At 28.5% G+C, this 13,869-nt stretch overlaps 2 protein-coding genes and 1 non-coding gene across 3 annotated transcripts in view; 1 reads left to right on the top strand and 2 right to left on the bottom strand.

The window, feature by feature from the left end:
* LOC125843127 (uncharacterized protein At4g17910-like) overlaps nt 1-30 on the top strand; it is a 116,908-nt gene extending 116,878 nt beyond the window's left edge. Inside the window, exon 10 of the mRNA XM_049522352.1 lies at nt 17-30. Coding sequence (XP_049378309.1) covers nt 17-30 — 14 coding nt within the window. The remainder of the gene's footprint in view (nt 1-16) is intronic.
* A 6,620-nt stretch (nt 31-6,650) lies between these two features.
* On the bottom strand, nt 6,651-8,065 carry LOC125841983 (AT-hook motif nuclear-localized protein 23-like). Its single transcript, XM_049521169.1, has one exon. The coding sequence runs from the start codon at nt 7,883-7,885 to the stop codon at nt 6,998-7,000; it is 888 nt and encodes a 295-aa protein (XP_049377126.1). The 5' UTR covers nt 7,886-8,065; the 3' UTR covers nt 6,651-6,997.
* Nucleotides 8,066-11,270: 3,205 nt separating this feature from the next.
* LOC125843446 (U6 spliceosomal RNA) lies at nt 11,271-11,371 on the bottom strand. The gene has a single exon (XR_007444034.1). It is a non-coding gene; the product is annotated as a U6 spliceosomal RNA (small nuclear RNA).
* Between the last annotated feature and the right edge of the window lie 2,498 nt (nt 11,372-13,869).

The following is a 13,869-nucleotide window of genomic DNA, read 5'->3' as shown; positions in this document are numbered from 1 at the left end:
GAAAAAACAATAAAAGATTTATCTCTCTAAAATTTGGAACGCTATTTTGTGAAGATTCAACATGAATATTTCGATCTTGTTAAGGCATTCTGGATCATGGGAAAGCGATGTTAGATACGAACGATACATAAGTGATGGTATAGTGGTTTGTGAAAATATTTCGTTTGTGAATCTTATTTCAGCAATTACAGCTGAATTGGGTATAGATGAATTCAAAAAAAACATTGAGGTCAGATACGTTGTTGAAGGAAATTCGTCTCCATTGTGTATTCGGAATGATATGGAGGTGAAATTGTACATAGAAATTAAGAAACATGAGGTGGGATTCGGTATGTATCCTCTATGCATTGATACCTCTAATAAAAGTGATGAAGAGATACAAAATTTCGATGCAACAACATGTGCAATCCTGTGTGTTGAGGGTGGAAAAAGCGACGCAAAGGCTCTAACCATTGTTGAATCAAAAATTGGTGATTCATACTACATACCAGAAATGGAGGTGAAGAATTATATATCAGATACAAATATTTCTGTTGTTGAAGTGAAACAAATGTACAAGGATAAGGCAACTCTAAAGGCTGTAATGGAAAAATACAAAATAAAGAATAACTAATATGATATTATTATTTGGTATGATTTTAACTTTATCTAACTGTTACAAGAGACAAACAGTTGTTTGATACTAAAATATATTGCGATAAGCTATTTTATACCTAGTGCATAACAGATTGTATCTAACAACTAAGTTATGTGATGTTTTATTTAGTATCATATACGTTCTAGTTCAAAATATATTTTGGATAAATTGTGTATCATATAAGTAATAATTGTTTGGATATTTTGTATCTGATACACAATAGGATATTACCTTTATATCTTTATATAAAAATTTGTTGATTTTTTTTTAATTTAAAGTAATGTTACAAGATTCAACATGTTAAATGATACTAAATATATTGAAACTTAATTGTTTTTGTACCAATTGTAACATATTATTTGATAGTAATTGTGTATCATATACATAATAATTGAATGAGTATTGTGTATCTGAAAATAATATGTTATCATAATTTGTGATTTGCATCAAGGCTACCACATGTTTTAATAGATACTAAATAAATTGAAAATTAGTTGTGGACCCAATTATGGAATATATAGTATCATATATTATGTATATGATAGATATATTGTAGTGGCAGTATTGGTGTATAAGATACATAAATTGGAAAAATAATTAAAATTGGAATACAATTTTTGACCAAAACAGTCTTCAAATTAATAAATACTTAGAAAAACAGTGTTGGAAAGGGAAGGAATATTACAAAATACTAATTAATCGTATCTTCAACACAATACTAAAACATAACTATTCTATATTAATCAGTCCACATTCTACTGGTATAGTGTAGAAACTCTTCGGCCTTGTAGGATCATCGTTATCGCTAACATATCCCGCCTTGAACTTGTTCATCCAAACTTTAAGCAATTCATTGGAATATGTTTAATTACATAACTGACATTCTGCAATTACATAAATGATTTTTATCAATCATAAAAAAGTATATGATACTAAAAAACAAGAAGACATAATATGTACACAAAATCAATCATATTGTATAATTCAATGGAGACTTATCATTAACTATGATTCACAGTACAAAAATCAAACTACATGCAAAATTGTTGAATTAAGCAATTTTCTTATATACAATAATATACAGTGACCAAAATCTGACCTACAAAAAATCACGATTCACAGATGATACTTAATAAAAAAATAAAAAAATTATTTATCATCAGATTTTTAGGAAAAACAGGGGTAAGATATATGATAAAAATTAGGAAAAATGTATGCTTACATTTGGTAATGTTGGTCGAACAATGGGTGGGGCAACCTTTCTACCCCTTTTTTGGAGGGTTTTCGAATCTTTTGAAGTAGTTGCATGTACTTTCTTCTTCGATTTTTTCTTGCTAGAACTTGAACTTGTCATGGTTATCGGAATAGCCAACCTTTTAGAACTGAAATCGTTATTGTTCGGATCTTCTGAAGAAAACATTAGAGATTATTTAGATGTTAGATGCATAATGGAAGATAAAACGATTGATACAAAATAAAAGAAAAAAAAATGGCGGAAATTACAATGAAGAAGATGAAAAACCCTAGTTAGAACTCTGAATCCGGTTTAACAGTGATAGGATTCTTTTCAAATTTAAAATTTTTTGAAATTGATAACTGAAATTGTAATGGGAGAGATTGGGGGCGAAATTTAGGGAATGGGAAAGATTTGATTTTGCTTCAAACAAATAAAGTATCGGTTTAGTTGAATTTTGGGGAAATAAGGGATTTTTGTATTTTATTAAAATAGTAGGGAAATATTGATAATAGGTAAAGAAGTGTTGTGTATTTTAGTAATTTGTCCTTGAATTAATTACCACTCACAATCTCTTTTTAGCTATAACTATGTGGGCCTCTCTCCTCTCTTCCTCTATCCCGCCTTTCTCCTCTCTTATACACATACAAATACAAATTATACATATACAGATATACAAATACAATTCGCCTGTCTATACTCTCTACCCTCTCTCCTCCAGCCTCAATCTCGCTCGCATTTCTCCTCCCTCTCCCGATCTCGCTCGTCAGATATACAAATACATATGTATACCAATTATAGATATACAATTATCTGACAGATATACAAATATAATTCACCTCTCTCCACTCTTCGCCCTCTCTCGATCGCCTCTCTCCTCACTCTAACATGTAGCTACGAATCGTAATTAGCAAACTATAGTTGTGAAGCATAATTGAGTTATTTTTAGTGGCTATTTGCGAAATGTCCTCCTTTTAATCAATGAGAGATAATTAAACATAGAATAATTGCCTCATGTGTTCAAGTCTAATAATTAATTCAACTATAGTTTAATTCAATTTTGGTTGGTTAGCTTAAACAATAAAAACTTGGTAATTTATGATATATGTGTTTAACAACTCATGTTAAGTTAACTTCCCCATAGTATACCTCTTCCCCAAATATAGTCCAAGATGATAGTCCATTAGGCCAAATTTTAGGAAGCTAAATCGGTTTATATTATAAAATTAAGGTATTAGATCAAGCTTTTAGTGAAAAAAATAAATAATTTTGTGTAGTATTAGAAACTTTGATATTCAACTTCTATCGCAATTCATCTGTACTTTTGGTGATTTTTTTAAACACATACATAATCGGAAGTAAAACTATTGAAGTCCAAGTTGAACTCATGATAAATATCTATATTGTGCATCTAGATATAGTATACTTAGAATTATGCATATTTCATTTTAAAAGATAAAATTATAAAATCTAAACTCAATTAAAGCCTAAAATAAAGTAGCCCAAACTTTCTATGCAATTATCTGCCTCATAAAATAACATGGACTTTTCAATTTCTAAAAACAATGATCCCACCAAGAATCTGAACATTATAAGCACGACTAAAGAAGTTATTTAAAACTAAAAGTATATTTTGCTTTAAGGAATCTTACTTCTGATGTTTAGGGAATTTATTTAATTAATTAAGTGCATTAAGGATCTGGCCATTTTCCTTTAAATCAATGTCTTCACTTCGTATCGCACGTACAATTTTAAATAGAGAGAATAAAGTAAAGTAGAATTCGTAGATCTTCTTTAGCAGGAAATAATTTTTTAGTTATAATTTAATCATTCACTTTAATAAATAGTGATTATTATAGTACATATATAAAAGGAATAGAATGAGCATATTCCGGTCTAATGGTAATGGTTATGGTGAAGTGAACATACGGTTTAGATAACGTATGTCAAAGAGATAGATTCAAAATTTAAAATTGATAGATTTTCATAATAATAATAATCAAATTCACAGTTAAAAATATTTCTAGATGTTTTAACGGTCACAATAAATGATCAACCCAACCTCTATATCCACCACAACAAACACCGAAAAAAAAAAGCAAGATTAATGTTTAATTAATTTGTATAAAATATAATTTTTTATATATGAAGAACCAATTTGTTAGTTGTAGGGGCACCATTACTTATTTAAATCTAGCAACTAGCATAACATAAAAAGTAGCTACACCGAAAAAAAAGAAGAAGCAAGATTAATGTTTAATTAATTTGTATAAAATATAATTTTTTATATATGAAGAACCAATTTGTTAGTTAAGGTAGGGGCACCATCACTTATTTAATTCTAGCAACTAGCATAACATAAAAAATAGCTTTAGTATGTCGCACAATTAGTGGTGGCAAATGGATGGGTTGGGTCAAATTTGGGCAGGTTGAAAATGGGCTAACATAAAATGGGTAATAATTTAACCTGCCCATATTTGATATGGGTAAAATACTAGTTTACTCATATTTTAATGAGTAAGTAGTACTCTACTTAAGAATTCAACATGGAGAAAATATTTTAGTCTTTTTTTAGATGAAAAATGTTGAAAATGCTTCATTTAGTTTTATTGTATCATAAAAGTAAAAAAAAAATCATATAACTTTTCAATATAAAATAAACTTATGTAATAACAAGGGGAACATATTTTTAATTTCAAAATAAATGAATATTTGCATTTTAGAACTAAAACATGGTTAATGCACTTTAAGCAATGTCAATACTAGTACATGATTTGCTTATTTTACACTATTATTTATTATCCAATATAAAATTAAACAAATAAAAATATATAATTATAATTAACAAAAGAAATGTACATTTAAAATATATATTTTTGGAGGGCCAAAGACTTCAACTTTTCAATTATAGAGAAAAATAATTAGTTTTATAGAAGAACATAAAAAGGAAGAGAAGTTACAATATTTTTGGTGATATCATGAATTTTGAGTGAATAAAAATTAGAAGCTTAACTCATTTGGCTAATCTAAATTTTACCCATATTTTATCCATAGTTTACCCATATTTTTATGGGTTAAATATGGATATCAACCCATATTTTACACATGTAAAAAGTCACTCACCCAACCCATTAAAATATGGGCGGGTTACCAAAATATGGACTCATTTTACCGGCACTATGCACAATTAATGAGGAAAAAAATTAAGATTAGAATGGTTTTGATGAAATCATGCCACAAATTTTGGATTGGATTGTTTTTTACCAAAGTACTTTACTTTAGCAAAGATATATCATAATCAGTCTTTTACCTACACAAGATAGATGCAAGACTGGTTACTAACCACAATCAATCTTTTTACCTTCACAAAATAGACGCAAGACTAGGTACTAACCACACTCCCCCGACCTCACTTGTACAAGTAGAATATCATGATTAACAATATGTCTAGTATTTCTTAGTTGATGTATGATAATGACTTATTATGAAGAAAAATTGAGATTTTTCTGACATTTTGGTACCATGAGAAGATAGACAATTAGAAGCTAAAGTGCATCAATCATCAGAGATTTTAAGTCAAAGTGTGACCTTGCAGTTCAAAATTATTTGTTGACACATATTGTCTCATCTCACTATATATATGTGTGTCAGAAATCAAAGATTTGAAGCAGAATGAAGGACAAATTAAATGAAAATTTCATTGTCATGACTTTCTCTTGGAACTAAGAAATACTAGACATATTGTTAAGAAAACAAATGACAATTTTTATCAGATATTTGAAATTAAGAAATATTTAATCACCGAGCACACCTAATATATCAAGATTAATAATAATGGTCTTTTACTACATTTAAAACTTTGGGTAGTGTATGGGGGGAAGATCGGATCTAGTGAAAATAGAGCCTTGAATGTCTGTTCGCGTAGGACTGGCAAATGACCAGGCATATGATAAAGGCTTCACCCCGGAATACTGCCATATAACTAGATTAAGCCATCATAATGACCCTCGGGGTCTCCAACAGTCAATATCGAGCCATGTCCACCTACTTCAATCGATCTGAATTAAGAGTTTGAGGGTTCTAAAAAAAATTACTTTTTTTTTGTTGAAAGTTCTAGTATGAAAAACATTTCCTTGATACCTTCCTTAACATGTTAGAACAAATCAAACCAAACTTGATCAAGAACACATTCCAGAAATGGAATAATGAAGAATTTTATGAACAAATAATCCTACTTCATACTTCATAAGGTCATTTGAAAAACACCAAGATTTAACACAGAGGTCTCGAATTTTTCCTTTTTAAAATAATTTCTTTTGAGTGTTACATGTATACTGTGTAAATATGTAACTCTCTTACAGTTCAATTCAAAATGCTAGTAATTCTTAAAAAGATTATAAGTACTGAGGAGAGAAACATTGTTTTCAGTAATGACCAGTGGGATCAAATTCCCAAAAAATAATTAGTACATCAAGAAATTCAGCTCAAACATTAATGCAAGAATGTTTAAAAAAAAAAGAAGACATGTTACTTCTAGTGTAATATAATTCCCAGAACACCTTTCATCCAACAAGAAGAATCTCAGTATATATATGGCATTCCCTTTTTAATTTAATATTTTATTAGCATACGTATTATTTTTTATTAATTGTGACAATGTTCAATCATATAGATAGTGAAGAAAAATCAACAAATAAAAATAAAAATATACCACTATATTACTTATATAATTAAGAAAACAAAGGCATATAATATAAATATTATAACAACTACGCCGTTTTTTTCCTTGAGAATTAAACAAAGATGGATCAAAATATTGATTTCCCAAACCATATTTCTTTAAAGAAAGTTCTCCATAAAGAACATTACTTAAGATGACAAATTTCAGAATTCATAGAGTTACAAGACCCCAAAATAACATACAAGACAAAAAAAAAAAAAACTCAAAATCTCTAGAACAAAGATGGTACACTAATTCCAAAAAAAAAAAAAAGAGATGGTACACTAATTTTGCTGACCTTTTTGATTCAAGAATCCCCATATTTCATCATTGATCCAAATTAGCTTCCATTTCATATCATCAGTATGAACAAGCTCGAATTCTATTTCCCTTTTCAAGATTTGCACTAAACTCCAAAAGGTGGGCGAAGACCTGAATTCCCCACCCACCCATCAACAGAAGCAGATCCAGAATTTAAACAGTTAGGCATATTTAACGGTAGATTAAAAAATGGAAGCCCAGAATTAGACGGGTCCGGAAAAGGGTTATTATTAACAACCCCATCACCACCACCACCACCATCGGAGCCTTGTGTATTACCACCATCTTCCTCTAAAGGCAATCTTTCATAAGCAACATTAGTAAAAGATGAAGCTATAACAATAACTGGTCCAGCAGCCATCAACTCACCTACCACACTTCCTCCAACAACTTGTCCTTGTCCACCAGCCAAAAATATAGTCAAACTTGTTGCCCCTGGTGGTGCTGGTGGTGGTAAAAACGAACCACTAAGTGACAAAATCTCGAATCGACCATTTAATGTAACGACCGATGAAGAACTAATATGACCAGTATTATTATTATTACCAGTACTTGTTGGTTGCCTTATACTTACATTAGTAACAATTCCACTTCCACTTAATATACAGATCCCACGTTGTCTTCGTCTAGCATACGATGATATACATTCAAATACATCACATCCATTACCAATTTCAAGAATATGTGCTCGTAACGTATTCGCACTTTCCCTAGTGATAATAACCGGAGGTTTCGGTTTATTTTTGGACCCTGGAGGGCGACCCCTTGGTCTACGACCAACTAGGTCGCCCGGTCCAGATGAATTTGCACCAACTAGATCAAACTGGTTGTGATTGATATGGTCATTTGAAAATGGATTGTTTTTTGTGTTTTCATCGTTTTCGGGTTGTATTTGGAGATTAAATTCAGGGTGATGAAGTTGATGAACGTAACGAGATGCACTACTTAAATCTAGACCAGCCATAATGACCATAGAAAGAAAAAAAATAAAAAAATATGTTGGTGTGTGGGGGGGAAAGATTTATAAAAAAAAATAAGAGTAAAAAAAAGAATATAGAAAGAGGAGAAGAGTGGAACCCTAGATTTGAGAAAAGAAAGAGGTGGTGGGAGGATTTGGTTGAGTGATAAGAGAAAGAAGGAAGAGAGGAAGACAATGAACAAATGCAGTCTTTCTTTCTCTCACCCCTAAAATGTTTTAAATATATGTATAAAAAAATGATGGTGCTTAAAATTATATTTTTAATCAACAATAAACTATTACTACTACCTGATGAGTTCCAAATTATAGTGGGAATAATAATATATTCAGTGTAATTGCACAATTAGAGTTTAGGAAAGATGATGTGTGTAACCTTCGTTTTACCTTATAAAAATAGAGATGATATTCAGATAGATTGTTTTCGATAAATTTTTGAGATTTGTAGCATAAAACATGTCAAGATATTCCTGTTATTGAAAAATTATGTCATTTAGGGTATATAAAAAAAATGAAAGTTAAATTATTTCTACATGTTAAGTGTATACATCAATACAAATGATACTATTCCGATCAACTTGGGTTGTGGTGCATTGATGGGAGTGCTTCACTCTTAACTAGAGGTCTCGGGTTCGACCCTTGGGTATGGAGAAAATCCTGTTGGGAGCGCCATCCCCGAATGGGCCCTGCAGTGCGTGATCCGAATTTAGTCGGAGCTCCAATGTAGACACCGAACACCAGATCGGAAACCAAAAAAAAAAAGATAATATTCCTATAAAATGTTGTCGGTTTTTTCTTACTTATTGATGTTTAATAAGTAAACAAAAGGTATCATCTGAGAAACAACCCAACATGAGAAAGTCAATTTCTACACTTTTCAAGGAATTTATTTTTTTAGAAAGTATATTTTTTATGTTTCAATCAATCAAATATGAAAAAATTTAAAATTATCTACAGAAAAATATCGTTCATTTTTAATAGATTAAAAGAAAGTGTCTCGTGAAAGGTGATAGAGAGTAATTTTTATTTCTTGGGTTTGAGGAAGAAACATAATTAGTTGGTAATTTTTTTTTTCTTCTTATTAATAGTTGGTAAATTGTTGGTGTTCGAAGTCTGTATTAGAGCCTTGATTATATTCAGATCGCGCACTGCAAGGCCTATTTAGGGATAGGGTTCTCAACATGATTTTCTCCAAATTTAAATTTCAAATTCGAGACCTCTGATTATAGATGAAGCATTCCATCACTTGGTTAGTTGGTAAATTAAACTTGCACCTAAGCGCGTTTGAAAATAGAGACAAGATTTTGACAATGGATTACGTTCGAGGACAAGTGGATCCTTGTATTAACAGCGACTTTGTGCAACGTCATTATATCTTCTCTTAAACAATCTTAAAAATAGTTATATTCATTGTAATTTTATACGTAAAATTTGAAAAGGATAAAATGTAAACAAATTTTATTTCTACCTCGTAGAATAGAATGATTATTTTTTTTGATAATAAAATAATACGATACTCGAAACAGACGTAGAAAGACAAAAAGTGGAAAGATTATGAAAGTGGTTATAATATAATTTTTGTGAAAGAAGAACAAAGCATAGTCGTGTAATGTAAGAAAACATATATATATTGTACTATCTTATCCTTAATTTGTTGATTCTTATTTTTCCAAAGAACGTAAGAAATTGTGTTATTCCTTTCTTTGTTGGTAACTTGTTCTATTTTTTCCCTTTTTTTGGTTGAGAATCCATCGAAGATTTTCTAGAGGTATAGAGGATGTGGATGTCGGGAAAATTCTTTTTTATGATGAGAGTGTTCGAATTAATTTGTACACATTTTAGTTATTAAATCAAATATTATTACTTTCATAATAAAGGATATATGAGTTTTAAATAACAAAATTAGGGGTATATTAAATTCTTTTCTCTACTAAAAATAGATATTTATTTTCACTTCTCTGATTTGAAAATTGAAGAGATAGTTTATCATTTAATTCCTAAGTTACTCTTATTATTAGCTATAATCATTTCTCATTACATTTTTTAAAATATTCAATTTATTATATTCAATTAAAGATATAGTAAAATTATTGTTCTAGTATTTATTACTCTGGATAAATAAAAATGGACATGAAAATACTTTTTAGGAAGCCTGTGATTTGGAAATTTAAAGCAAGTTGAATTAAAGGCACGTGAGCGGTTACCTCCATTCACTTTTAATTGTTATGATTTTCATTTTTTGAGTCGATCTATAATAATTTTGGTTAATATTTTATGATATATTTTTTCATCATATAAATATGCGAAAAATTACAATTTTTAGTATTTTTCGTATAGTTTTTGAATATCTATTTTTTTTATTTAAAATATCAAATTAGTGTAATCTAATTTAATTTTGAAAATTAATCAAATTGACTTTCGAAAAATACAACGTGACAAATAAAAATGGACGGATAGAGAGTGTGATGCATTTATTTTAGTTGTAAATGAAACCTAAAGTAATTATTAATTAGCATATGTGTGGTTAGGGTTTAACAAGAAGTTAATCATGGTTAAGGAGAACAAAGTTGACCAGATTTAAATGCAAAGCTGACAGAAAACGTGAAATGAGTGGGACCCAGTTTTCATTAAATAATTAATTAAAATAATAATTTGTCTAAATTAATTTAAACTAAATTTTAATGGCAAGTGGGAGATGGGTGCAGCGGCTGGTGGGTCCTACTTTTGTCCTTATCCAACACCCTGGCCGGCCATCTTTCTTAATTTTGGCTTTTAATTAAACTAATTAATTAATTAAAATTTTAATCACCAAATATTTAACCCTAATCTTATGCCTTGTTTGCCTCTCCTAAATTTTCAACACACTCTTTGTAAAGTGGATAATATATTTTTTAAGAAATACTGTTACAAGTTATAACAAATTAAATTAAAAAAATTAAAGGTATTCAACTTAATTTTTAATTGGTATATGTTAATAAAATATAGATAAATGTAAAATAAATATTCTTCGGACGGAAAACTAACTATTTATTATTCCCAAATTCAATATTATTATTTGATTCTTGTAATCATGAATTCTTTTCTTTAATATTATTCTTTAATTATAATAGTATTGTCCATTAATTTTTTAATTGATTAAATAATTACATAACGATAACGTTTCAGAATTTGGAGTGATAAGATGAATAACATCTTATCTTACGCAAAGATATGCCATCTTTGTCCCTTTTTTTGGGATTAATAAGTTGGCCTAAAATAGCTACCACTTAGTTAAATTTTTAAATCAGTGATAGATTTATTTACCCATTATTAGTTTTCTATGGTTCAACTTCTATATGGTCTTGATTTGGACACTTGAAGTAGAATAAAGCGGTAGTTAATGAAGTTTCTCATACACTTCAATTTGTATGTGTCATCCTTTCGCAGGGGCCATACTAATCTTCTCTGTATCATTCCAATTTTATCGGATATCCCCCAAGGGACAATTTCTCATACACTTTAGTTTCTTATATATATAAAAAAAACTAATAGATTTTCTTATATATATAAAAATCTAATAGATTTTAAACTCAAAGAGTGACACATTGAAATATGGTTTGAGAGTAAGTAATGGTCCTGATCAATTTCGATATACGTCTTATTTATAAATTATGATTTGCTTATTTGGCAGTATTATATAGGATTTGAAGACGTATTTTAATAATTTTTATAAATTATGAAATTTCTATATGTATGATAAAAATTACAAGTTCAAACAAAATTTCAAAATTTAAAATCAATATAGTTTCAAATAAACATAACTCTAAATAAGATGATCACGCGTTTCAATACAAATGATCTCACCAAAAATAATTTTAGAAAAGGGAAAAGAACCTGTAAGCATATTGCAATGTTGGAGTCTTAACTCTTAAGTGGACTGAATTATGTTTTTTTGTTTGATTAAGGCTTAACTAGGTCTAAAGTTGAATGTGAACAACTAGCCATATGAACCCATTATGGAACTAAAAAAAAGGTTCTGTCATAATAGGAGGCAAACTTAGGTTTCATGTATGATAGCAATTGATATCTATATTTTTTCAATTTTGTGCGTGCATATAAATAAGTATATAACGTATCGAAACGTTTCAATAAGAGTGTTGACCATTTTTGTTACATAAAGAAATTAAAATTGATGAAGTTTTCTGATTCATTTGATATTGCCCTACTATTGAATCCTTTGACAATTACTACTTAAAACAATACATGAATTGTTTGTTGTCCCACCTGTCTGTATTATGAGTACTTCTGTTTCTCACTCATGTTGTTTTTATATTAATCGATGAAGTCAAACATGTCCAAATATTCCATGCTTTGCCACACTCCCAAGACCTTCATAGAGTTATTTAAGCAAAAATAGATATAGAGTTCATACATATATATAACAATAGTAATAGAAATAGAAGGAAAAGCTAGAATTATTTACAAACAAGTTCATCTACTCTTGGTTTGTGAGTTGTTCCCGTAGGTTACCTCAAAGTGCTCACTTGAAAGGTAGAGAATACTGTGACAGAGATGATGAATTTCCCTAGGATATCCAAAAAAATATATAAAAAAAAATCATCTACTCAACTTGGCCAGCTAACTCCTTTTATATAATATTATTATACCACCACTATCATATATAATGATAAGAACGGCTATTTGTACACTTCGATAATTAGCAAGTTGTAGGTTTAACACATGTTTTTTTAATTTTTTTTTATATTCGGTTCAGTTAGTTAGAATTGTAAAAAATATTTTCTTTACGAAAATAAATTGCTTAAAAATGAAGAAAATAATTTCTTTTTAATAAAAAGAGGTAAAACTAATTTCACAATGATATTTCAAATTATTATGTCCTTTCTACACTTGAACATGGATTACTCAATCAAGCCAATGTAAGAAATGAAATCCATTTATCGGTGAGAAATGAAAAAAAAACGCGTTGTAGAAATTTTTTAAACTTGGATTTTTTTCTCTCTATATATATTTGGTGATTAGTGGATTAGAAAATGAATTAATACAGACATTCCTAACTGCCAATAGACAAGGTTTTTTTTTTCCCCAATAGACAAGCTTCATCTTACATTTGACTAAGTTTTTGTATTATAATTGATATAGTTATTTTCGTATATTCTAAAGCTGCCTATTGCATTTGTCAATCTTCTTTTTTAAAAAATATTATTTTATTGTTTAATTTTGAAAATGGATTAAGTCAAAATGATTTCTCAAACATAAGGCAGGCAATTGTTTTTTCTTCCTTATGGAGGCCAGGTAATTTTTGACGGCTTTAATTGCTCATTCATACTAGATATATATTAAATATTTTTTTTCATTTTTCATTTCTTAAGAATTGTTCATACAAATAATAATATTGATTATGAAATAGAAAATTAAATAAAGAGTACACACATAAATAGAGGAAATCTTTATTGAAAATAATTAACGTTATAAATAATTAAAGATAATAAATAAAAATATAATTGTCAAAAAACGTCCAGTAATTTTTATTTTATTTTTTACAGCTTTCAAGTTTCATTTAATACTCTTGAGTTTTGAAGGTTAAACTTTCTATTTGTCGGTGTACATTCAAATAATAATTTTAATGTTTTAAAAAGTTCACCAAAGTTTAAACAAACGACTTTAAAGGTGATTAATTTGATAATTGTTTTGAATATAAAAGAATGATTTGTTTTCCTCTGCAAATTTATTTGTCTAATATTGATTTGACACATTATTTACAAAATAAATAATAAAACAATAACTTCACTATATAATCTTTTGAATTTAATAATTCTATACTTTGAAAATTATTATGATTAATAATAAAAATAAATTAAAATTAAATAATAAATTATCTTCTAATTTAATTTTAAATTGAATAAATAAATAAAATATTTATTTTTAATATAATAAACAAATAAAAATGAACGGAGAATGCATGATTTTCCTTATTCAAAACG

Source organism: Solanum stenotomum, chromosome 10 (genome assembly GCF_019186545.1).
Source record: "Solanum stenotomum isolate F172 chromosome 10, ASM1918654v1, whole genome shotgun sequence".
Lineage (NCBI taxonomy): Eukaryota > Viridiplantae > Streptophyta > Magnoliopsida > Solanales > Solanaceae > Solanum > Solanum stenotomum.
Note: the sequence above shows the minus strand (reverse complement) of the source record. Positions and strands in the feature narration are given on the sequence as shown.

Excerpts from the sequence above, each read along its gene's own strand:
- LOC125841983 (XM_049521169.1), bottom strand. The coding sequence starts at position 7,885 with ATGGTCATTATGGCTGGTCTAGATTTAAGTAGTGCATCTCGTTACGTT.